This window comes from Dipodomys spectabilis, unplaced genomic scaffold (genome assembly GCF_019054845.1).
Source record: "Dipodomys spectabilis isolate Male_0828 unplaced genomic scaffold, ASM1905484v1 ptg000530l, whole genome shotgun sequence".
Lineage (NCBI taxonomy): Eukaryota > Metazoa > Chordata > Mammalia > Rodentia > Heteromyidae > Dipodomys > Dipodomys spectabilis.
This window is the reverse complement of record NW_024871207.1, coordinates 23,736-43,570: the sequence shown is the minus strand read 5'-3', so window position 1 is coordinate 43,570 and position 19,835 is coordinate 23,736. Positions and strand designations below refer to the sequence as shown.

Below are 19,835 nucleotides of genomic sequence, written 5' to 3'. Positions count from 1 at the left end.
GCACCGGAGTGAGGCTGAGAACTTGCCTCAGTAGGTGTCTGCCCGAGACTTGGGGAATTCTGGGGACCTCCTGTGGGAGGCAGGGGCCATGGTCAGTGCCCTTCCTGCTGGTGAGGAGCTGCGGGCAGCCCTGCTATGTTCTTTAGGTCGCCTTGGCCAGCGGGGGAAGGGAGCTGAGGATGAACGGCTCCGCAGGGCTGTCTCCTTTTTATCCTCTGCTCAGTGGACATCACAGCCACCTTGGCCGTGTCCCAGTGTTGCGCCCCCAGCGTGGCTGGGCCCTTGCACAGGCAGGGGCCGGCCACCGCCTCTTAGGTCAGATGTGTCCATGAGCAGGTGGTGTGGCAGGAGGGGCACTCCTGGCTGCCTGGGTGTGAGGTCTCTGTCCTCCCCGCCCTGTGTCCTGCAGTGGGCCGGAGCCTCAGGCCACCCTGCGGTGGAGATGTCCTATCGCTGGATCCGCACCTGGTTCTGGGCAGGTGTCACCACCCTCAGGCCAGGGCCAGTCATGTGACCTCATGGGGAGTGGGAGGCTGCCAAGGTCCTTCGCGTCGCCACTCACAGCCCTGGGACTGCTCGCAGACTTCAGCCCTGGAGGCAGGGCCTCTGTCAGGGGAACGGGGCGTGGGGGCCTTTGTGGAACATGCACCAGGCACCTTCTGGGGGAGCAGTGGTGTGGGCGCCTCTGGCGGAGGGTGGTATTCCTCCACCGCCACCACCGGCCATCGGGAAGTCACCCTGCCCAGAGATCTTCAGGCCTGCAGCATCCCCGTCCCTGTGAGGTGGCCCTCCCCAGTGGGTGCAAAACGAGCTAGCAAGTCGAGGACCGTGTGCCAGCCTGGCCCATGTCTGCTGGCGTCTGCCTGCTTCCTCACCGGAGGCCCTTCTCCACCGGTGTGTCACAGCGCGGGGCGTCCGAGCATGCTCCCCAGGGCCTCGAGCCTTCGCAGCCAGCCACCCACCCGCCGGCCAGAGCACACCAACACTGACCTCAGGCTGAGCTGCTGTGGGCACTGGTGTTTATTCACAGTACAGCAGCTACCCAGTAGGCAGTCACTGCGTAGGAAGGGGGCCCCGGAAGTGTGGCATGTCCCACCGAGTGCCCCAGCCTGAGGGGATGCCATGTCCACGTTCTTGGCCGAGGTCTGGGCAAATGCTGGGGGCCAGGGCCACGTCTGGAGTGGTCTACGGGGTGCTGGTGACAGACTCTGGGAGAGTGACTGGATCCTGAGAGGAAGGAGGGAGCTCTGTTACCCCCGCAGGTGGGATGGAGCAGGGCGGCGGGCTGTTTACCCCGCAGTGGTCCAGGGCACCTCTCCCCGGGGCGGGCGGGGCAGGCTCTGGTTCACCATGTGGGGCTCCTACCGCATTGAAGAGGATGTTGTCAAAGCCAGGGGCTGCAGCGACTGTGCCCCTTGGAAAGTAGCAGCCCCTCTGCAGCCAGTGCCGGGCCCCCAGGCCCAGGAACACCAGGAACAAGAGGAAGAAGAGCATGCCGCCTACCGCAGCTGGCACCGGCACTGGCATGGTCGTGTCCCCTGGAGGCCAGAGGGGTTGTGATGCTGGGACTCCAGGCCCCCATCCCGATGTTGGGGTCTGGCACCCCCAGCTGTAGAGGGCGCTAAGGCAGGGCTGTCCTGTCAGTACCAGGCTGCAGCCCTGGGAACCTAGGTCCACCCCTTCCTCAGTTCAACAGCCACAAGCGCCCCGCACACAGACCCCGCCACGCACCGCCCCAACCCGCCGTGCGTCCAGGCACAGGAAGCAGGAGCCCACAGGCAGGGGCCAGGCCAAGGGGGGGGCTGAGGAGGCTCCTCATGGAGGGTCCAGCCCAGGCAGGCCAGGGCCACTGGGGAGGGCAGGTGGGGTTCCGGCGGCTCTGGCTTCCTAGGCTGCATTGGGGGTGACCCAGACCACCGTAGACCAGAGCAGATTGGGATCCTGCCCTCCCCCCCCCCCCCCAGCCATGTGCAGCAGGAGCTCACCTTGGCTAGGTGTAGGCTGCTGGCAGTGCTGCCCGGCCAGGTACTCGACATCATCGAGGGCAATGGGCCCCTCAGCCGGCTGCCCACTCAGAGTGGCTTCAAACACAATCTGAGGTAGGAAGATGCTTTGAGGACCTGGAAGCGTGGAAGGGGAAGAAGGAAGGGAGCCAACTGGGGTGATGGGGCGCGGCGCCCCTGGGGCCTCACCTGGAACTCTTCGGTGCTGGCCAGCTCCACTTGCACTTGAAGCCACTGCTGCCGCAGGCGTCCCCCTTCGCCCCACACGGCCAGCTGGCCCTGGGCACTGCTGAGCAGCACCCTCAGCTCGCCCTTGTCTGGCAGCGGAGCCCCGTGGGTCAGGCCCCTCGGAGGAGGCCCCGCCCTCGGCCCTGACCCCCTTCCCTTAGCCCCGACCCCACTCACAGGAGTGCTCGGGGAACCCCCCTTCCCTTAGCCCCGACCCCACTCACAGAAGTGCTCGGGGAAGCCCATGTGGTACCAGAAGCGGAGGCAGGAGGCCGCAGTCGCGGGCAGTGGCTCGCTGCACAGCCAGGCCGCCCGGCCCCCAGCGCCCAGCACCCCGGTTTCAAAGAAGGCAAAGTGGCCTGGAGATGAAGGAGAAGGTGAGCCAGGCCCCTGTATCTGCTGCTGGTGACCCAGTGGGAGCTGTGGGTGTGCCAGCCGGGCAGGTGGTAGTGTGGCCTCAGCCCACCTTCCCAGTTCTGCCCAGTGCACACCTGCCTGTGTGCCCAGGGTGTGGTCCACCGCAGGCTGGGGGTAGCGGGAAGGGATGGACGCGCCGCTCCAGTCCCAGCTGTACCTGCCGGGGCTGGCCCGGGCGCAGTGGCTCCAGCCACACAGGCCAGATTCGAAGTTGCAGGACCCTGCCGGGAGCGGGCTGGTGAGCAGGCTGTCCCTGCCACCCAGCCCCTGGCACCACCGGTCCTGGACAGGCCAGCCTGGGGCATGGACCAGGAGCTTGGGTCCACAGCCTCACCTGGCCGGGCACAGGGCCCGTCGTGCAGGGCAAGGTCGTCCAGAGCCATGTAGGAGCGCTCCACGCCCGCCGCCACAGCCTCAAACACCACCTGCAGGGGTGGTGGGAGCTGGCAGCCTCGCCGGGGCAGCCCTAGGGTGGGGACCCCACTTTGGTCCTGGGCACTCACCCTCCAGGTCTTCTCGGCTTGCATGTCCACGCTGCCCAGGCGCCAGGCCAGCCCCCCGTGAGCACTCAGGCTGAGCACCTGCCGCCTCTCGCTGTCTTCCACGTGGACCCGCAGCGTGCCTGCCCACCAAAGGCCCACCCTGGTCAGCCACTCGGGAGCTGCCACTTGGCTTCCAAGGCCTGCCCCAGCCTGGGGGGCACCAGACCGAGCCTCTTCCACAGCCCTTACCTGGGTTTTGGGGACTCAGGTGGTACCAGAAGGTCAGGCAGCTGGGTTGGGCCAGCGGTGGGTGGTGCGCTGAGGTCAGCGAGGCCACCTGGCCCTGGGACAGGGCGCCTGGGCTGGTGTCTACCACCATGTAGTGCCCTGGGAGGACCAGCGTCAGCCTGCCCGCCCTGGCCAGCCCTCACCCTCTGCCTGTGCCAGGTGGTACCACGCCCAATACCTTGGGCTGTCTCGGTGGTGTGGTCTGCCCATGGGCCCCAGGGGACGTGGCCTGTGACGTGGGCCTGGCGCGTCCATAGGCCCTGGCCCCCACTGGAGAAGCCACAGGCCGAGTCCTCAAAGGAGCAGCTCCGGGGAGCCCAGCAGGGGCCGGGCCTCACAGTCACGTCGTCCAGGGCCATGGTGCCGTGGTACCCGTCCCGGAGGCCCTCAAACAGCAGCTGGAGGCGACGGGTGTCAGCTGGCTGGGGCTGCCCCGCGCCCCTCTGCCTGGTGTCGGGCTTACCTGGTACTTGGTACTCGGCCCAGGCTGGTGGTGGAGGGTCGCCCAGGCCTGGCGCCAGCGGTTACCGTGGGTGCCCGAGCGCGACCACAGCCGCGTGTCCTGCTCCCCGTCCCTCCTCAGGGCCAGCCGTAATGTCCCTGCAGGGAGGTGGGATTGGAGGGGACCGGGGCCCCAGCGGAGCCCCCAACACGTCTCAGACCCAGGCAGCACAGCTGTGAGCTCCAGGGTGCTCACCGATCTGGGGTCCGTACAGGTGGTACCAGAAGCTGAGGCACTCCTCGGGGGCCGCCGGCACCTGCGGGCCTGTGAGCAAGTGGGCTCCTTGGCCCTGGGCAGGAGGGTCTGTGGGGTTCAGGAGCATGTAAAAGCCTGAGGGGGGACACGGCTGAGCTGTAGAGATGCGCCTCCAAGTCTGAGCTCCCCCAGCCCCTGGCCTGGGAACCTCTGTGTTTGAGGCCCCCTAAGCCCAGGGCCCTAGAGGCTTGGGGTGACCCACCAGTCTGGCAGGTCCTCTGCATCTGAGGCCTCTCCCCCAAATTCAAGGGCCTCCAGGGTCTGGGGTCTCCTGCGTCTGAATGACCCCTGGGTTTGCGGTCATCCCTGTGTGTGCAGGACCCCAGTCTAGAAGCCCCCTCAGGCAAGGTGTCCCCCGGGGTCCGGAGGCCCACATACCTCGTCCAGTGGTGTGATCGTATCCAGGGCCATGGCTCTCTACCCGGCGCCAATGGGCATCCGTGAGGTGGCCCGTGTGCCAGGTACATGCATCCCGCTCGAAGTTACAGGAGACCTCTGGAAGGGTGGTAGGGTCAGCCCCCCTCCACCATCACCCTCCCCTGCTCTGACGTCCCGGGGGGGGGGTGAGCTCCGCAGGGACCTTGGTCTTTCCCGGTGGTCACTGTGGGGCTGCAGTCCCTCAGGGTCACGTTGTCCACTCCAGCCCCCTGCTGTCCAGGGCCGTCCAAGTCCAGCAAACCAACAAACTCCAGCTTCAGGCAGGTAGAGAACAATGTAAGTCAGGGCCAGCTCTGTGAAGGCCCCCCTCCCACCCCCCCCCCCCCCCCCAGCCAGGGCTTCGCTCCTCACCCGGAAGGGCCGGTGTCGTGCTCCCAGGAGGACCCTGTCCACTGTCCAGCTCCCAGAGCTGCTGCCTGGGGCCTGCCACACCAGCTCCCGGAAGCCACCCTCCACCACCATGAGCGCCAAGAAGCCTGGTAAGCACAACGGGGGTGGGCTTCTTCCCACCCCTTCCACGCAGGGACTCACTGAGGCAGGGTGGCGGGTGGGTGGTACCTCGGGGGTGGCCGTGAAAATAGTAAGCCATGTGGAGCTCACAGTGGGGGCCGGAGGGGCCCAGGGCGGGCGTGCGGGCCCGGGCCTCTGCCTTCAGCTGCCCCCAAGCCTTCTCGAGAGACAGGAAGTGCCCTGAGGGGAGGGGAGGTCAGCGCTGTTTCTTGCAGGGGCCCCCCACGGCCCAGGACCCTCTCCTGCGGGGTGGTCTGGGCCTTACCCGCTGCAGTGCTGTGCGCGTCTCTGTGCGCCTGGGCTGGGAGCCGCCGCCACTGCAGTGGGCCCACGCTGGCGTCCTCCCAGCCTCCAGCCGAGGCCAGCTCAAAGTCAGTGGAGCCTGCGGAGGCAGCTGTGCTGAGGGGCAGCGAGGGTCCTGGCCTCTGGACAGGGGTCTCCCAGGCCGGGCTCAGGGCAGCTGTGCTGAGGGGCAGCGAGGGTCCTGGCCTCTGGACAGGGGTCTCCCAGGCCGGGCTCAGGGCAGCTGTGCTGAGGGGCAGCGAGGGTCCTGGCCCTCTGGACAGGGGTCTCCCAGGCCGGGCTCAGGGCAGCTGTGCTGAGGGGCAGCGAGGGTCCTGGCCCTCTGGACAGGGGTCTCCCGGGCCGGGCTCACCACACTCCTGCTCATCCTCGCCCTCGGCGCACTGCGGCTGGAAGTCGCACAGCTGCTCTGGGGGCACACACAGGTCCTGGCAGGGGAGGTGCCCCGGCTCGCAGCCCTGGGCCCGTGCCCAGGGGGGCTGGGGGGCTGGAGCCAGGGCCCAGGGCTCGGGCAGCTGCGGGACAGACGTCTCTGTGGAGGAGGGCGGGGCTCAGGCCAGGGCCCGGTGCTTTCCCTGAGCAGGGCGGCGAGCTGGGCTTGGGCAGGTCACCTGGTGCTGCTCTGCAGTGGCTGGACAGGATGAGGTCATCCAGGCCCACGACGCCCCCTGGGCCCGTCTCCCCAGCCAGGAGGATCTGGTGGCGGGGGGGTGGGGGGAGGTGAGGGGCTGCTAATACATCCTTAATACATCCACCCATTGTCCCTGTGAATCGCTGGACACTGCTTCCAGTCTCCCCCAAAGGGCACCTCAAGAGGGCCCGGGACCCCCTCTTCTGCTCTAAGCGGGGCTCCCAGGCCACAACCCTCGGTGGCCCTGTCCCTGTCACTGCTTGACACGTTCACCTGGAAGGGGTGGGTGCTCCAGATATCGACCCGGTCTCGGACCCAGGCTGCCCCCAGCTCCCCGTGCCGTCTTCGCAGGGGGCTGGGAGCCTGCGGGGCGCCCGGCCCTCGGGTCTGCAGGAGCAGCTGGAGGTGGCCAGCCTCGGACCCGTGCAGGTAGTAATAGAAGATGAGCTGGAAGGGATGCCAAGGGTGACCTGGAGGGTCCCAGCCCCAAGCAGCCCGAGGGGTGACCCTGTCCGCCTCACCGCCTCACCGAGCAGTTGTAGGGGTCTGAGGCTTGGAGCACCGGGCTGGACAGGATGGCAGGGGTGCCTGGCTTGGCCACAGAGGCCAGGAAGGTGCCTGGGGAGAGTGGGGCGGGGGTGGGGGGAGGGGTCGGCCGGGCTTGCTGAGGGAAGTGGGCAGAGGATGGGCCTGCCAGGACCCTGGGGTGCTCACCGTGTGCGCTGTTCTGGCTGTGGTCCCGGAGCGGCCAGGCCAGGCTCTGCGGGCCACCAGCACTGTGGTTCCGGGTCCAGCCCTCCGAGCGGCTCCACAGGCCCAGGCCGGTCTCAAAGTCAGTGGCCATGAGGTGGCCTAAGATGGGGCAGGGCGGTCGGGGCTGCTGAGCGGGCGCCCGGCCGCAGCGGGAGCACACTGAGGCACACCCTCCCGGACAAGCCCCCCGAGTTCTGCGAAGACCCCGAGGACGGCCCCGCCTCCCAGCCCCTGGGCGGCCCGGCCTCACTGCAGATGGCGGGGTCCTCCTCAGAGCTGTCCCCACAGCCGTCCTCGCCGTCACACACGCCGTCGGGCGCCACGCAGGCCCCGTTCCGGCAGTGGTGGTGCCCCGGGGGGCAGCTGGCCTGGGGGCCTGGGGTGGGGAGGTGGGGGGCCGTCTGAGCCGGGGAGGGAACCCCTGGACGCCCGAGGGTCGGGACCTATGGGCGGGGGGCCTTACTGGGCAGCGCACAGTTCCAGAACGCCACGTCATCCAGGGCCACTGTGCCTCTGTGGGTGGCATTTCGGGTGGCAGAGAAGGTCACCTGCAGAGAGGGTGGCTCTCAAGACCTCGGTCGGGGCCTCGACCTCCCCACCCCCAATGCCCGGCCGGCCAGCCCCGGCTCACTCGGAAGTCGCCCTGGATGCGGCCAGTGGTCACAGCCAGCTCCTGCCAGCTGGGGCGCCAGGGCCCTGAGCTCTGCCACAGGGTGAGGGTCTCTGTACCGTGGGTCAGCTCCAGCCGCAGCTCAGACACACCTACGGCACGGCGGACGACCAGTGTCCCCTCCGCCTTCCAGCCGCGCCCCAGCTCCCTCCTGGCCTCCCGTCCCGGGGCTGCCCCTTTCCAGGGCCTCTGGGCCCTGCACGCACCTCCTGAGGCTGTGAGGTACCAGAGCCTCAGCTCGCAGGCGGGGGCTGCCTGGCGCAGGACCGGGGAGCGCAGGGCGGCGGTGGATGCCTCCTTCCCGGGGTGGGTTCCCACGGCCATGTACCAGCCTGGCCCAGGTGAGAAGTCGGAGCTCGCCCACCAGCGCCAGCACCAGCACCAGCGTGGGGGGGGGGGGGTCCGGCTGCTCTCCCCAGCCTACCCAGATCCGTGCCACGGGTGTGGTCAGCGTGCGGCCCCCGGCCCGCCAGCACCGCTCCTGCTCGGTCTCGGAGCCAGCGGTAGCCCGAGGTGCTAATGTCCCGCCAGCCGCAAGAGTCCTGCTCAAAGTCGCAGCTGAAGGGCGCGCCCTGAAGAGGGGCCCCGTGGTAGCCTGGGGGAGCGGGCGGTCAGCGTGTGTCCCCAGCGCGCACGCTGCCCACGCCCTCCGGGCCCTGCTCACCACACCACGCCTCATCTGAGCAGCCCAAGCAGTCACACGCGAAGTTGCACACAGCCTCACTGGGGCTCCTGCAGCGGCCAGGCACCCCCTGGCCTGGGGACCCCCCTGCTGGTAGAAGAGCAGCCGAGTGGGTGGAGGACTCCTATAGTACCCCAGGCACCGCACCCAGCCCCACGGCCGACCCCAGGCCAGGCAGGGTGGGCACGCGCAGTGAACACCGGAGGGAAGGCACAGGACTTCATGCCGCCCAGCAGTGAAATGGAGGGGCTTTCACAGTGGTAGAGGTCCAACCCCCCTGCAAGAGGGGCAGCTGGAGGCCTGGACAGCCGGGCAGAGTCTACTGTGACTGCATAGTTCCTGGCCCGGGGCTTGTCCTGGATGTGCCTCACAGGCCTTCCTTCTGGGGGGCAGGGCGGGGGGTCCTACATCTGCCCCAGTGTCTACAACTGGTACCCAGCTAGCAGTGGACTCACCGAAAAGCAGGACCAGGACAGGTGGGAGGTAAGTGGCGAGGCGCATGGCTCTGCAGGCTGACGTGGGTCTCACTGGAGTGGGCTCTGTCCTTCCTCTGTATAGCCCTGGGCTGGGCCCCACCTGCTGCTGATAGCCTGGGCGTCCGGTTGTAAATGTGTCCCAGGGGCCCCCCCGGAGGGCTCAGCACTCACCTGCCCGACCAAAGGTCAGGCCTTGGCCATCCCGCACACCGCCCAGCAACCCCACTGGAGCCTGGAGGGCTCTGCGAAGCAGGATGGGGGTGGTGGAAGCCACGGTGGCTCCTCGTGGGGTCTCCAGCCTCCCCTACCCTATGCAGGCCATGGGGGTGGAGGCAGTGTGCACAGCCAGCCCTGTGCTCTCCATCCCAGACCAACTCGCGGCCACCCCGGAGCGTCCCCCTGCACCCCACCTTCACAGGCGCCCAGTTTGGAGAGCACAGAAACTTCTGGTTCTTGAGGAAAAGACCCAGTCAGGATGGAGGCTCATCAGGAGGACAGGTCTCAGAAGTAACCACCCAGAGAGTGGACTGTACCATGTCTTGGTACTAACCACCCAGACAGCAGACGGTACCACATCTCAGTACTAACCACCCAGACAGCAGATGGTATCATATCTCAGTACTAACCACACAGAGGGCAGACTGTACCACGGCTCAGTACTAACTACCTAGAGAGCATACCGTACCATGTCTCAGTACTAACTACTCAGAGGGCAGACAGTAACACATCTCAGTACTAACCACCCAGAGAGCAGACTGTACATCTTAGTACTAACTACCCTGAGAGCAGATGGTACTACATCTCAGTACTAACCACCCAGAGAGCAGACTGTAACAGATCTCAGTACTAACCACCCTGAGAGAGTACTACATCTTAGTACTAACCACCCAGCGGGCAGACTACCATGTCTCAGCACTAACCACCTGGAGAGTAGGCAGTACCACGTCTTGATACTAACCACCTGGAATGCAGATGGTATATCTCAGTACTAACCACCCAGAGAGCAGATGGTACTACATCTCAGTACTGACCATCCAGAGAGCAGACAGTCTGGCCTGTGTGGTGAGGGTGCTGTGAGTCCCAGTAGCCTGGGACCCTGGCTCTCCCAGAACCATCACCAGGGCCCCCTGCATCCCGCCAGCTGAGTGGAGCTGAGTTTGTCCCCACCCCGTCCTGTACAGAAGGAGGTGGAGGTGGGGCTGGGGCGGAGGCTGAGGCTCACGGGGTAATGGAGGGTCAGGAGACCTCCGTGGCTGGGGCAGAGGCTGAGGCTCACGGGGTAATGGAGGGTCAGGGGGCCTCTGTGGCTGGGGTGGAGGCTGAGGCTCACGGGGTAATGGAGGGTCAGGAGACCTCTGTGGCTGGGGCAGAGGCTGAGGCTCACGGGGTAATGGAGGGTCAGGGGCCTCTGTGGCTGGGGCAGAGGCTGAGGCTCACGGGGTAATGGAGGGTCAGGGGCCTCTGTGGCTGGGGTGGAGGCTGAGGCTCACGGGGTAATGGAGGGTCAGGGGCCTCTGTGGCTGGGGCAGGCAGGGAACCTGTTCTGGAAGCCATGACTGGGACTGCATCATGTCACATGTGTGCCTGGCTGGCAGACCAGGCAGGAGCACTGTGGACTGTGTAGTGGCCATGGTCAGCTGGCCAGGACCGTGGTCACCAGCACCCCTTGCTAATGGGAACAAAAGGTGATCTCCAGAAGGGGACACGGCGGGCACCCAGGTCTTGGCTGGCCGGGAGGGGCTGACTCCGTGTGCAAGGCCTCATGGGGCCTCCTTCCCAGATGTCCTTGGGGAGAGCAGGTCTGGGCAGGGGTAATCAGGCCATAAACAGCGGCAGGCAGGGCCCCTTATCAGACCCAAGAGGCTGAGTGTGCATCACCAAGCCCTGGGCCCCCCCACAGGCAGAGAGCAGCCCTAGGGGGTGACCTAGGAGAGAAAGCCAGGACACAGTCAGAGACTGGCACATCAACGCTTTTAATTCCTGTGGGCCAGGCTGGTCTGAGGTGTGGCAAGGTGGCCTGTCACCAGCGGGTGAAGGGAGGGGTGGGGCTGGCCCCTCGGGCGGGGCCTCAGAAAGAGCAGAGTCCCGACCTGGCTGCTGACAGGGCATCAGTAGCCATCATCCGCCCATGTGACCTCGTAGTCAGGATACTTGGATTTGATCTTCTCCGTAGAGACAGAGTGCTGGGCACGACCATAGCCCTAGAACGCAGAGGCCACCGGTTGGCTTTGCCCTTCACATTGGGAGTCCACCCAGCAACACTTCAAGAACAGGCCTGGGAAGGGGGCCAAAGCCACCACCCTGGGGACCTGAGGACCGAAGGGCTCCGCAGGTGCCCTGAGGCACCGGGGGTCATGATGAGAGGGTCAGGGCTTAAGTTCAGCCACAGCACTGGGCCAAGAGCCCAAAGAGGCAGCAGTGAGACCCACCGGGCCTCTGCAACAAGGAGAGAGCGCAGCCCAAGGCAGCTGACCTGTCCAGGGCTCTGAGGCAACAGGGAGAGGTGAGGGAGTTCACAGCCCTTGACACCCAGGGGCGGCCTCTCTGTGGGGTCAGGGCTGGGGTCAGGGGTAGGTCGAGAGTGCCGGCGTGACAGGCAGGACGGGCGCCTCACCATGGAGTAGCCATACACGTGGATCTTCTTGTCCTGGCTCTGGTGGGAGATGCGGCCTCCGCCCAGACACTCGCAGTCATAACCCTCCTTCTGCAGCTCGCCACATACTTTGTCATAAATATCGGCTAGAATGGGAAGAATGACCTCAAGCAGCGCCCTGGGAGGCCTGGGGGGCTGGGGGACCTGGGGGCCACCTAGGAGAGCGGACTCGAGGTCTGCAACCCCCGCTAGGAGCAGCCGCGCCCCTGGTGGAGAGGAAGCATCTTCAGACTGGCACAGGCACCGGCAAAGGGTGCTAAGAGCGGGCAGAGGTCCAGACAGGGAGTCAGTCAGGCCTCACCCCAGATGCCCCCGCTGTCCAGAGCCTGGCTTCTCCAGGCAGGCCTGGCAAGGGTCTGGTACAAGACACCGCCCACTAGCACCTAGCTCAGTCTCCAGGCCGGACCCCGCCCCCGCCGAGGCCCCGCCCAGCCCGGACCCCGCCGAGGCCCCGCCCCCGCCGAGGCCCCGCCCGGCCCCGCCCCCACCGAGGCCCCGCCCAGCCCGGACCCCGCCCCCGCCGAGGCCCCGCCCGGCCCCGCCCTCGCCGAGGCCCCGCCCTCACCGAGGCCCCGCCCGGTCCTGACCCCGCCCCCGCCGAGGCCCCGCCCTCACCGTGGTACTCGGCCCACTTGTAGCCGCGCACGATTTCCTTGCTGTCCTCGCCCGGAGCCCCGGAGGGCGGCCTCGAGTGGACTCGAATCAGCACGTACTTGAAGACGCCCTCGGGATCTATATCCACATCAGGAATCTCAGCGAGGCCCTCCGCCGCCATGTTCCCGGGCGCACCCGGCCTCTGGGTCTCACGGCCCCTTACCCAGCCGGATCCGCATGGTGGAGGCGGGCTCTACGGCAGCGTCGGCCAATCACGCGGGGAGATGCTTACCGAGGCTCAGCGCCTCCACCAATTGTAACGCCTCCCTACGGCACGGACTGGCCAATTGCAACCTAGCTCATTGTGGCCTTGGGACCACGGCGATCCGCTTAAAGGGGACGCGGAGTACATAGTCGGTGGCGATTAAATCCACCAACGGCCCAGTTCCGCCGTGGCGCCGGGGGCGGGCACCGCAGGCGCGGTGACGGAGGCCGGCGGTGACGGACGGGGGACGACGCCGACGCGCGCCGCCCTCACCCCCGTTCCGGGCTCCCCGGCCTCGTTCCCCGCGCCCCAATCTTCCGCGATCCCCAATAAAGAGGCAGCCGCAGCAGCTACGTTCAAGTTCTATTTTACTTGGTGCGAAAGCGTTCGCGCTCTGGGGAGGCCCCCGGGGCTGGGCGTCCGTGCGGGCCCGCAGCGCGGCGGAGAGCGGAGGCCCGGGTGAGGGCGGGCAGGCGCCCGGTTCTCGCGCGCGGGGCGCTCTCCGTGGCCTAGCCGGCTGGCGCCTCCAGCCCGCAGCTCGGGGCGTGGCCGGGGCTGCGCGCCGGGGCTTGGGTGCGGTCCGAGGGCCCCGGCCGAGCCCCGGGCGCCCGGCCCCCGCTCCCACCCGCTGCTGTCGCGTTCTCCCAACTCCGCCGGGCAGGTGCCCTCCCCGCGGCCGGCCGCCGGTCCCCTCTGGGCGCACGCTTCCGGCCTCGCTGCCCACGCCGCCCGCTGGCTCCGCCACCCCTGCGTTATCCCCAGCTCCTCCAGGGCACGCGGCGCCCGCTGCCCCCGCGCCGGCGCCCTGCCCACCGCTCCGGAGGGGGCCGAGGGCAGCGGCCGGTCGGAGAGGAAGGCCTCCGCGCGGGCACAGCGGGGCTGGGGGCGTCCTGGGCGCGGACACCAGCCGGTCCGCACAGACTCCGGCGGGGCGGGGAGGGAACGGGGCTGAGAAGGCTCCAGCGAGCCCGCGACGGACGGGGACGGGGCGTGCGCGGTGGGACCCTCCGCGGGAAGGCAGCGCCCGGTCCTCTGGCCCACCCCGCCTCCCAGCGGGGAGCACCGAGGGCGAGGACCGGCCTCCGGGAGCCCCGGAGGTGGAAGGGGCGAGGCCGGTGGGGACCGCCGCGGAGGGCAGGGCTGGGCCCAGACCCCGGGAAGGCCTACGGGGTTCGGAGGAAGCGGGCTCGGGGCCCCCCGGCGGGCGGGGCGGGCCTCGGCAGGCCGGCCCGGGCCCCGACGGCCGCGGCTCACATGATGTCGTCCAGCAGGTTGGCGCTGGCCACCCAGTCGAGCGCGCGCGGCTCGGAGGCGGCCATGATCATGCACATGAAGGGGCGCCCGGTGCGCCGGTCGGTGGGGTAGATGGTGGTGGGCGTGAAGCGCCGGTTGTCCTCCACGAACTCGCAGAGCTGCTCGTAGACGCGCGGGAATTCGTGGCGCAGGAAGACGCCGCGCAGCCGCAGCTCGCGCTGGATGTGGATGAAGGCCACCTCCCGCGCGCGCCGGCCGGCCTCGCCCTCCTGGTCCAGGCCCGCGGTGCCGGGCGGCGGCGTCAGGATCAGCGTCTCCATATCTGGCTCGCGTCCCCGCGCCGGGGGCGGCCGCGCGGGGCTGCTGGCCGCCAGCGCCACCTTGGCGAACTTGCGCACCGTGGGGCCGGGGCTGCGCGGCGCGGGCCGGGCGGGGGTGCCGGGGGGCGCGGCGCCGGGGCCCACGGCCACCGACACGCTGAGCAGGAAGCACTCGGCCGGCTCGTACTGCCGCCCGGCGGCCGCCAGCTCCCGGGCGTAGCTGCCCAGGGGCTCGGCGTGCGCCGCCAGCTCGCGCAGGGACAGGTAGGTGGGCGACAGCAGCAGCCCCTCGAGGCCGAAGCGCAGGAAGTTGTCGGCCGAGCCCGGGCTCGGGAAGCCCAGGAACAGCACGCCGCGGCCGCGGGACAGGAAGCCGACGCGCGCGATGCGGGAGAAGGCGCGGTGCACGGGGCCGCTGTCGCGGCAGAACTGCAGCACGTGGCGGCAGGCGCTGCCCACGCGGCCGTACACGCAGCGCGCCTTGTGCGCGTCCCAGTCCTGGCGGCGGCACAGGCGCGAGCAGTAGAAGGTGTAGCAGCTGTGGCAGGACTTGAAGTAGAGGCAGGCGTTGAACATGGTCTCGGTGCGCCGGCAGCGCGCGTTGGAGCAGGTCATCAGGTCGTCCTCGTCCGCGCTGGGTTCGGGGGACCCGTCCGTCGCCTCCGCAGGGCCCGCGGGCTCCTCGGCGCTGCCGGCCGAGGCCGGGGACGAGCGCGCTCCCGCGCCGGGGCCCGGGGCCTGGGAGTCTAGCAGGCGGCGCAGCCGGCGGCCCAGGCCGTCGGCCGAGGGCTCGGGGCCGAGGGCTCCGCGGCCGGCCGCGGGGCGCGAGTCGATGACCAGGTCGGTGATGAGCTCGTCCAGCTGCTCCAGGCTGCGCTGGCGGCTGGCGGGCGCGGGCGCGGGCGGCTCCCAGCCCCGGGCGGCCGGGCGCCGGGCTGCGCGCAGGTCGTTATCGGTGATGGTGATCTCCGGGGTCACGTACCAGTTGCGGCCCAGGCCGTCGCCGGCGCGGCCCTTGTCCGACAGCGAGGTCTCGGACAGCGACAGCGCCGCGTAGCGTCGGGGCGAGGTGGACAGGTTCACCACGACCGGCGGGCGCCGCGCCTCGGGGGGCTCCCGCGCCTCCCGCCCCAGCAGGTTCTCGTAGCTGCGGCCGCGGCCCAGGGGGTCCTCCCGGCGCGGCCCCGGCGCCAGGATGTTGTCCCAGGACCGCGAGTAATGGCGGCTGTCGGTGGCCAGCCGCGGTGGGCTGGTCCCCGTGCCGCCGTGCCACGAGGCCAGCAGCGGGCCGGGGCCGGGACCGGGACCCGGGGGAGGCGCCACCTGCAGGGTGCGGTAGGGCCGCGGCCCCCAGTCGGCCCAGGCGGTGCTGCCGCGCTGGTGCGGGTAAGTCCGAGCCATGGAGTCGCGCTCGCGGTACCGCCCGAAGTCCTCGGTGTAGAAGGGGCGGGCGCCGGGCCGGGCCCAGGCCTCCTCGGGGCCGTAGCGGGCGCCCCAGAGCGGGCCGCAGGCGCGGGGGGCCTCCCCGGAGTAGGCGCGTGCGGGCGGCTCGTGCACGGGGAAGGTGCGCGCGTCCCCGGGGTAGTAGCCGCCCGCACGCCGGGGGCTGGGCCCCAGGCGCTCCTCGTACGGGTAGGGCCTGGACCCGTAGCCGTCGAAGGGAGGCCCCGGGCTGGCCGCGAAGCCGCCCGCGTAGGCCTCGGGCTCCTCGGTGTAGAAGAAGCGGGTGGGGCCCGGGGGCGCGGCGAAGGGCTGGTCCCGGGGCGCGGGCAGGGGCCCGTCGCAGTACAGCGCCCGGGGGTCCGCGCAGTACAGGTCGCTGGGGGTGGGAGTGCGGGACAGGGCGGCGTGGCGGGGCCCGGGCACCGTGAGGCCGTAGAGCTGCGGGGCGGCGCGGGCCCAGGGCGCGGCGTCGGCGGGGCCGCAGGGCCGCGAGCCCCGGGCGGCGTGCCGCAGCACCGCGTCGTCGGGCTTGATGTCCAGGCGGCAGCGCACGTGCGGGGCGGGCCCCGGGGGCGGCTCGGGCGGCGCGCAGCGGCCGGGGACGGCGCACAGCGGCGCGACGCCGCCGGGCCCGCCGCGCTGCGGCTGCAGCTTGATGGGGTGCAGCTCGTTGGCGAGCGCGCGCAGCGCGGGGTACGCGGGCTCCCGGCGCGGCGAACCCTCGGCCCGCGCCGCACGCCGGGCCTCGCGTCCTCGGCGCGGCGGGCCCGGCGGGGACGCGGGCGCGGGCGCCAGGCCCGAGGGCGCGCGGGGCGCGCTCTTGGAGCGGGCGCGGCGCCGCGGCTCGGCGTCGCGGGTCCGGGCGCGCGGCGGGGCTGGCTCGGGGGGCGGCGGCGCGGCGCGGGCCTCGGCTCGGGCCTCCATGGCGGGCCCGTCCAGCGCCTCCAGGAAGTCGAAGCTGCGGCAGTGGCGCTTGTTGAAAGGCGCGGGCGCGGCGGGCCGGGCCGCGGGCGGCTCACATGGCTGGCCCCCGGACGCGGGCCCCGGGGCCGCCACCTTGATGTCCTGGTACACGGTCGACACCAGCAGGTCGGGCGGGTCCGTGCGGGTCATCTTAGACGGCGTCCCCAGGCTGGCGGCTCCGGTCACTGGGCCTGGCGGGGCGTCTGCCCTGCAGCGGAGCGGAGGGCGCCGGTGAGGGCCGCCCTGTGCGGCCCGGGCCCCGCGCCCCTCGCCCCCGGCCCGCGCTTTGGCTTACCTGGGGCGCCGAGCGCGGAGCCGCCGCGGCTGCCGGCCCCGCGGGGGCCCGGCTCCATGTCCAGCCGGCGGGCGGGTGCGCCCGGAGAGCTTGGCTGGCGGTGCAGGTGCGGGGCCCGCCTCCCCGCGCCCGCGGGGCCTCCCCGCACCCGGGACGGCGGGGCAGGCAGGTGACCGCTCCTGACAGGCACGGCCCGTGGGTGGCCGAGTGGGGACGTGGTCCTAGGACTAGTGCCCTCTGGTGCCCGCAGCTGGAACGCCGGGCCCGCTTTTGGGGGCCAGTATTCCTTTCGGGGACCACCGCAGGGACCTCGCTGACCGTGCAGAGTCGGAGGCGAGTCCGGGCCAGGCAGATCTGCGCGGAGACACTGCACCTGCTGAAGGGGCCGAGCCCTGCCCTCCCCTCCCCAGGGCCCCGGCATGCGGGGCGGTTGTGTCCAACCCGGCGTCCCCTCGACTGGCACGGCCCTGGCCAAATGCCCCTAAAGCTCTCTTCCTTTTGCAGAAACCGAGAACCCAGCTTTCCTGGGGTGACTGAAAGCACCAAGCCGGGCGGCAGGTAAGCTTGCGGACCGCCCTCACTGGCTTTGCACAGGCATGGCCTGGACCCATCCCCCGGGCCGTGTTCTCGGAGCAGCCGTGGGCAGGACCCACGGGGGACGTTGTTGGAACTAGATGCTCAGGACGCCCCTGTCCCGGGGCTGAGCACTAGCACATCAGAGAGGAGGCTGCCAGCGAGGGGAGGTTGGTGGAGGTGGGTAAAGCCCCCCACGCCTCCCGGAAGAGGGCCCTCTCTGTGCTGCATCCCGTGGGGATCCATGGAAACCTGCGGTTCTTCAGCCCCCGAGCTGCCGCTCACGTTCAGATGTGGGCCACCACCAGCGCTTGCTTCATTCCCTGGGGCTGGGCTGGTGGGGAGGGAGTCAGAGGGTGGTGCCAGCTCCCCTCCCCCTCTTCACCAGCACTGCTCTAGGATAGGGGGGGGAAGGGGGGGGAAGGTGCTGGGGCTGCCGTGAGCCCTGTCCCCTGGGCCTGCATGGACCAGCCTCTCAGGGTCAACCCCCAGCTCAGAGGCATTGCTGGCAGGGCTGGTTTGGGGGGGGGGGGTCAGGCACCAGGTTCCAGTCCTTGACCCCATCCTGGCCTCATGCCCATCCCAGCCGGACCCTCTTTATTCTAAGCTCAAGGCCAGGTGGGGAGTCCGAGGCTCCGCCCCAGGGAGGTGGCGGCTGCCTGGCTGGCTGCTGCTGCGGCTATCAGGCCTGATAGCCCGGCCCCGTGGCACCCCCTGTCCTAGAGGCTGGGGGTGGGGCCGGGCCGCTCTGGGACCCTAGGTCTTTCCGAGCCCACGTGAGTGGCCAGGCAGTCCTCCCCGCCTTGCGGCCCGCGTTTGCCCTGCCCGGGAGCCGCCATCCAAGGACCCGGTCTGCGTTGCTGGGGGTGGGGACTCCCCATCCTTCTGCACAGCCTCAGCCCGTGACAGCCACAGCTCGCAGGCCACGTCGGCTTGGCCTCTTACCTGGGTGTTGCTCCCCCAGCAAAACCGGGGTGGGCTGTGAACCCCAGGCCAGCTCCACCGCGTCTCCGGTGCGCTCGCTCCCCCACACCGGCAGAAGCTTCAAGGCAGCAGCGCGGATGCTGGCCTGCTGCCTCAGTGCTGCCCCCAATGGCGGCCAGGGGGAGGCACTTAAAGGGGCCGCGCCTGGTGGGGGCTGTGCCGGCCTGTGCGCGCAGGCTTCCCTTTGGGGCTGTGCCAGGTCAGCAGGCTGGCGAGTCCTTGCAGTGCCCCAAGTAGAAGCCCTAGGGTCAGAACCAGGCCGCTGTTAAAACTGGGAGCAACCTTGCAGTCCCATCAACCCCCTCCAAGACAGGATGGAGCCTCTGGTACGCATGCCCTGACTGGACCTGGGCAGGAGCAGATGGGCGGCCCCCTGCCCCACAGCCTCTCCCCAGGCACCTTCCTCTTTGGCGCTAGACACACCAAGTCTTGCCAGGCACCTAGGGCCAGATGGCCAGCTCATCTTTTGGTGGGGGTCCAGCCAGCGTGGGTGGCCACTGCCCACTCTCCACAGAGGTCTGCGTGTGGTTAGCGTGGGTGAACAGCGTGGGTGGCCGCTGTCCGCTCTCCACAGGGAAGGTCTGCGTGTGGTCAGTGTGGCCACTGCCTACTTCCACAGGGAAGGTCTGCGTGTGGTCAGTGTGGCCACTGCCTACTTCCACAGGGAAGGTCTGCGTGTGGTCAGTGTGGGTTGTTGCTGCCTGCTCTCCACAGGGAAGGTCTGCGTGTGGTCAGTGTGGGTTGTTACTGCCTACTTCCACAGGGAAAGTCTGTGTGTGGTCAGCATGGCCACTGCCTACTTCCACAGGGAAGGTCTGCGTGTGGTCAGTGTGGGTTGTTGCTGCCTACTTCCACAGGGAAAGTCTGTGTGTGGTCAGCATGGCCACTGCCTACTTCCACAGGGAAGGTCTGCGTGTGGTCAGTGTGGGTTGTTGCTGCCTACTTCCACAGGGAAAGTCTGTGTGTGGTCAGTGTGGCCACTGCCTACTTCCACAGGGAAGGTCTGCGTGTGGTCAGTGTGGGTTGTTGCTGCCTGCTCTCCACAGGGAAGGTCTGTGTGGTCAGCGTGGGTTGTTGCTGCCTACTTCCACAGGGTAAGTCTGTGTGTGGTCAGCGTGGCCACTGCCTACTTCCACAGGGAAGGTCTGCGTGTGGTCAGTGTGGGTGATCAGCGTGGGCGGCCGCTGCCCGCTCTCCACAGGGAAGGTCTGCGTGTGGTCAGTGTGGGTTGTTGCTGCTCGCTCTCCACAGGGAAGGAAGGTCTCCGTGTGGTCAGCGTGGGTGACCAGCGTGGGTGGCCGCTGCCCGCTCTCCACAGGGAAGGTCTGCGTGTGGTCAGCGTAGGTGACCAGCGTGGGTGGCCGCTGCCTACTTCCACAGGGAAGGTCTGCGTGTGGTCAGTGTGGGTGATCAGCGTGGGTGGCCGCTGCCCGCTCTCCACAGGGAAGGTCTGCATGTGGCCTATGGGTGCCAAACAGCCACATCCCTACTCGGGCCTGGCAGCTCCCTGTCCAATGTGCTGAACCTCGGGCCTTTCTAGGCTGCAAGGTGGGCTGAGGGCCTCAGCTCTGAAGGCAGAGCCTGCTGAGGTCTTAGCAGAGAGCCGTGGGCTGTGAAGACGGCCTGTGGGGCATGGCCCCCAGCAGTGACCCTCCTTGACCCCCTTCCCCCATCTGAGGTGAACGCTGAACGTTCTGGAGTTGGCTCCGGCCACAACCAGCAGGCAGCACAGCAGCACGCCGCCCCCGGCTGGCTCCAGGCGCCCCGGAGGGTTCTCATGGCAACGTGCCTGCGGTGGGCGGGGCACTGCTGGCATGGGAACCCAGGAGACACCCTGCTGCCCAGGGGCAGGG

General features: G+C 69.2%; 3 protein-coding genes across 3 annotated transcripts; all 3 read right to left on the bottom strand.

The window, feature by feature from the left end:
• Positions 1 to 1,002: 1,002 nt before the first annotated feature.
• Mamdc4 (MAM domain containing 4) lies at positions 1,003 to 8,663 on the bottom strand. The gene is made up of 29 exons (XM_042670261.1): positions 8,618 to 8,663; positions 8,145 to 8,249; positions 7,905 to 8,075; positions 7,687 to 7,812; positions 7,442 to 7,572; positions 7,274 to 7,358; positions 7,061 to 7,186; positions 6,772 to 6,909; positions 6,587 to 6,675; positions 6,331 to 6,504; positions 6,038 to 6,122; positions 5,779 to 5,958; positions 5,389 to 5,505; positions 5,172 to 5,303; positions 4,965 to 5,089; positions 4,756 to 4,867; positions 4,554 to 4,670; positions 4,116 to 4,250; positions 3,882 to 4,018; positions 3,597 to 3,816; positions 3,380 to 3,517; positions 3,152 to 3,270; positions 2,983 to 3,073; positions 2,723 to 2,869; positions 2,456 to 2,590; positions 2,193 to 2,320; positions 1,986 to 2,094; positions 1,366 to 1,538; positions 1,003 to 1,227 (listed from the first exon to the last, which is right to left on the bottom strand). Exons 1-29 carry the CDS (start codon positions 8,661 to 8,663, stop codon positions 1,186 to 1,188), a joined length of 3,633 nt encoding a protein of 1,210 aa, XP_042526195.1. The 3' UTR covers positions 1,003 to 1,185.
• A 1,929-nt stretch (positions 8,664 to 10,592) lies between these two features.
• Phpt1 (phosphohistidine phosphatase 1) lies at positions 10,593 to 12,193 on the bottom strand. Its single transcript, XM_042670240.1, has 3 exons — positions 11,907 to 12,193; positions 11,253 to 11,377; positions 10,593 to 10,839 (listed from the first exon to the last, which is right to left on the bottom strand). Exons 1-3 carry the CDS (start codon positions 12,064 to 12,066, stop codon positions 10,747 to 10,749), a joined length of 378 nt encoding a protein of 125 aa, XP_042526174.1. The 5' UTR covers positions 12,067 to 12,193; the 3' UTR covers positions 10,593 to 10,746.
• Positions 12,194 to 13,400: 1,207 nt separating this feature from the next.
• On the bottom strand, positions 13,401 to 16,280 carry Ajm1 (apical junction component 1 homolog). Its single transcript, XM_042670264.1, has one exon. The coding sequence runs from the start codon at positions 16,278 to 16,280 to the stop codon at positions 13,401 to 13,403; it is 2,880 nt and encodes a 959-aa protein (XP_042526198.1).
• Positions 16,281 to 19,835: the final 3,555 nt, after the last annotated feature.

Coding starts and splice junctions, on each gene's coding strand:
- Phpt1 (XM_042670240.1), bottom strand. CDS start 12,066: ATGGCGGCGGAGGGCCTCGCTGAGATTCCTGATGTGGATATAGATCCC. Junction 11,378..11,906: donor CAAGTGGGCCGAGTACCACG/GTGAGGGCGGGG, acceptor TTCCCATTCTAG/CCGATATTTATGACAAAGTA. Junction 10,840..11,252: donor ACGTGTATGGCTACTCCATG/GTGAGGCGCCCG, acceptor TCTGCGTTCTAG/GGCTATGGTCGTGCCCAGCA.
- Mamdc4 (XM_042670261.1), bottom strand. CDS start 8,663: ATGCGCCTCGCCACTTACCTCCCACCTGTCCTGGTCCTGCTTTTCG. Junction 7,187..7,273: donor CTGGAACTGTGCGCTGCCCA/GTAAGGCCCCCC, acceptor TCCCCACCCCAG/GCCCCCAGGCCAGCTGCCCC. Junction 6,123..6,330: donor GGAGCACCCACCCCTTCCAG/GTGAACGTGTCA, acceptor CCCCGCCACCAG/ATCCTCCTGGCTGGGGAGAC.
- Ajm1 (XM_042670264.1), bottom strand. CDS start 16,280: ATGACCCGCACGGACCCGCCCGACCTGCTGGTGTCGACCGTGTACCAG.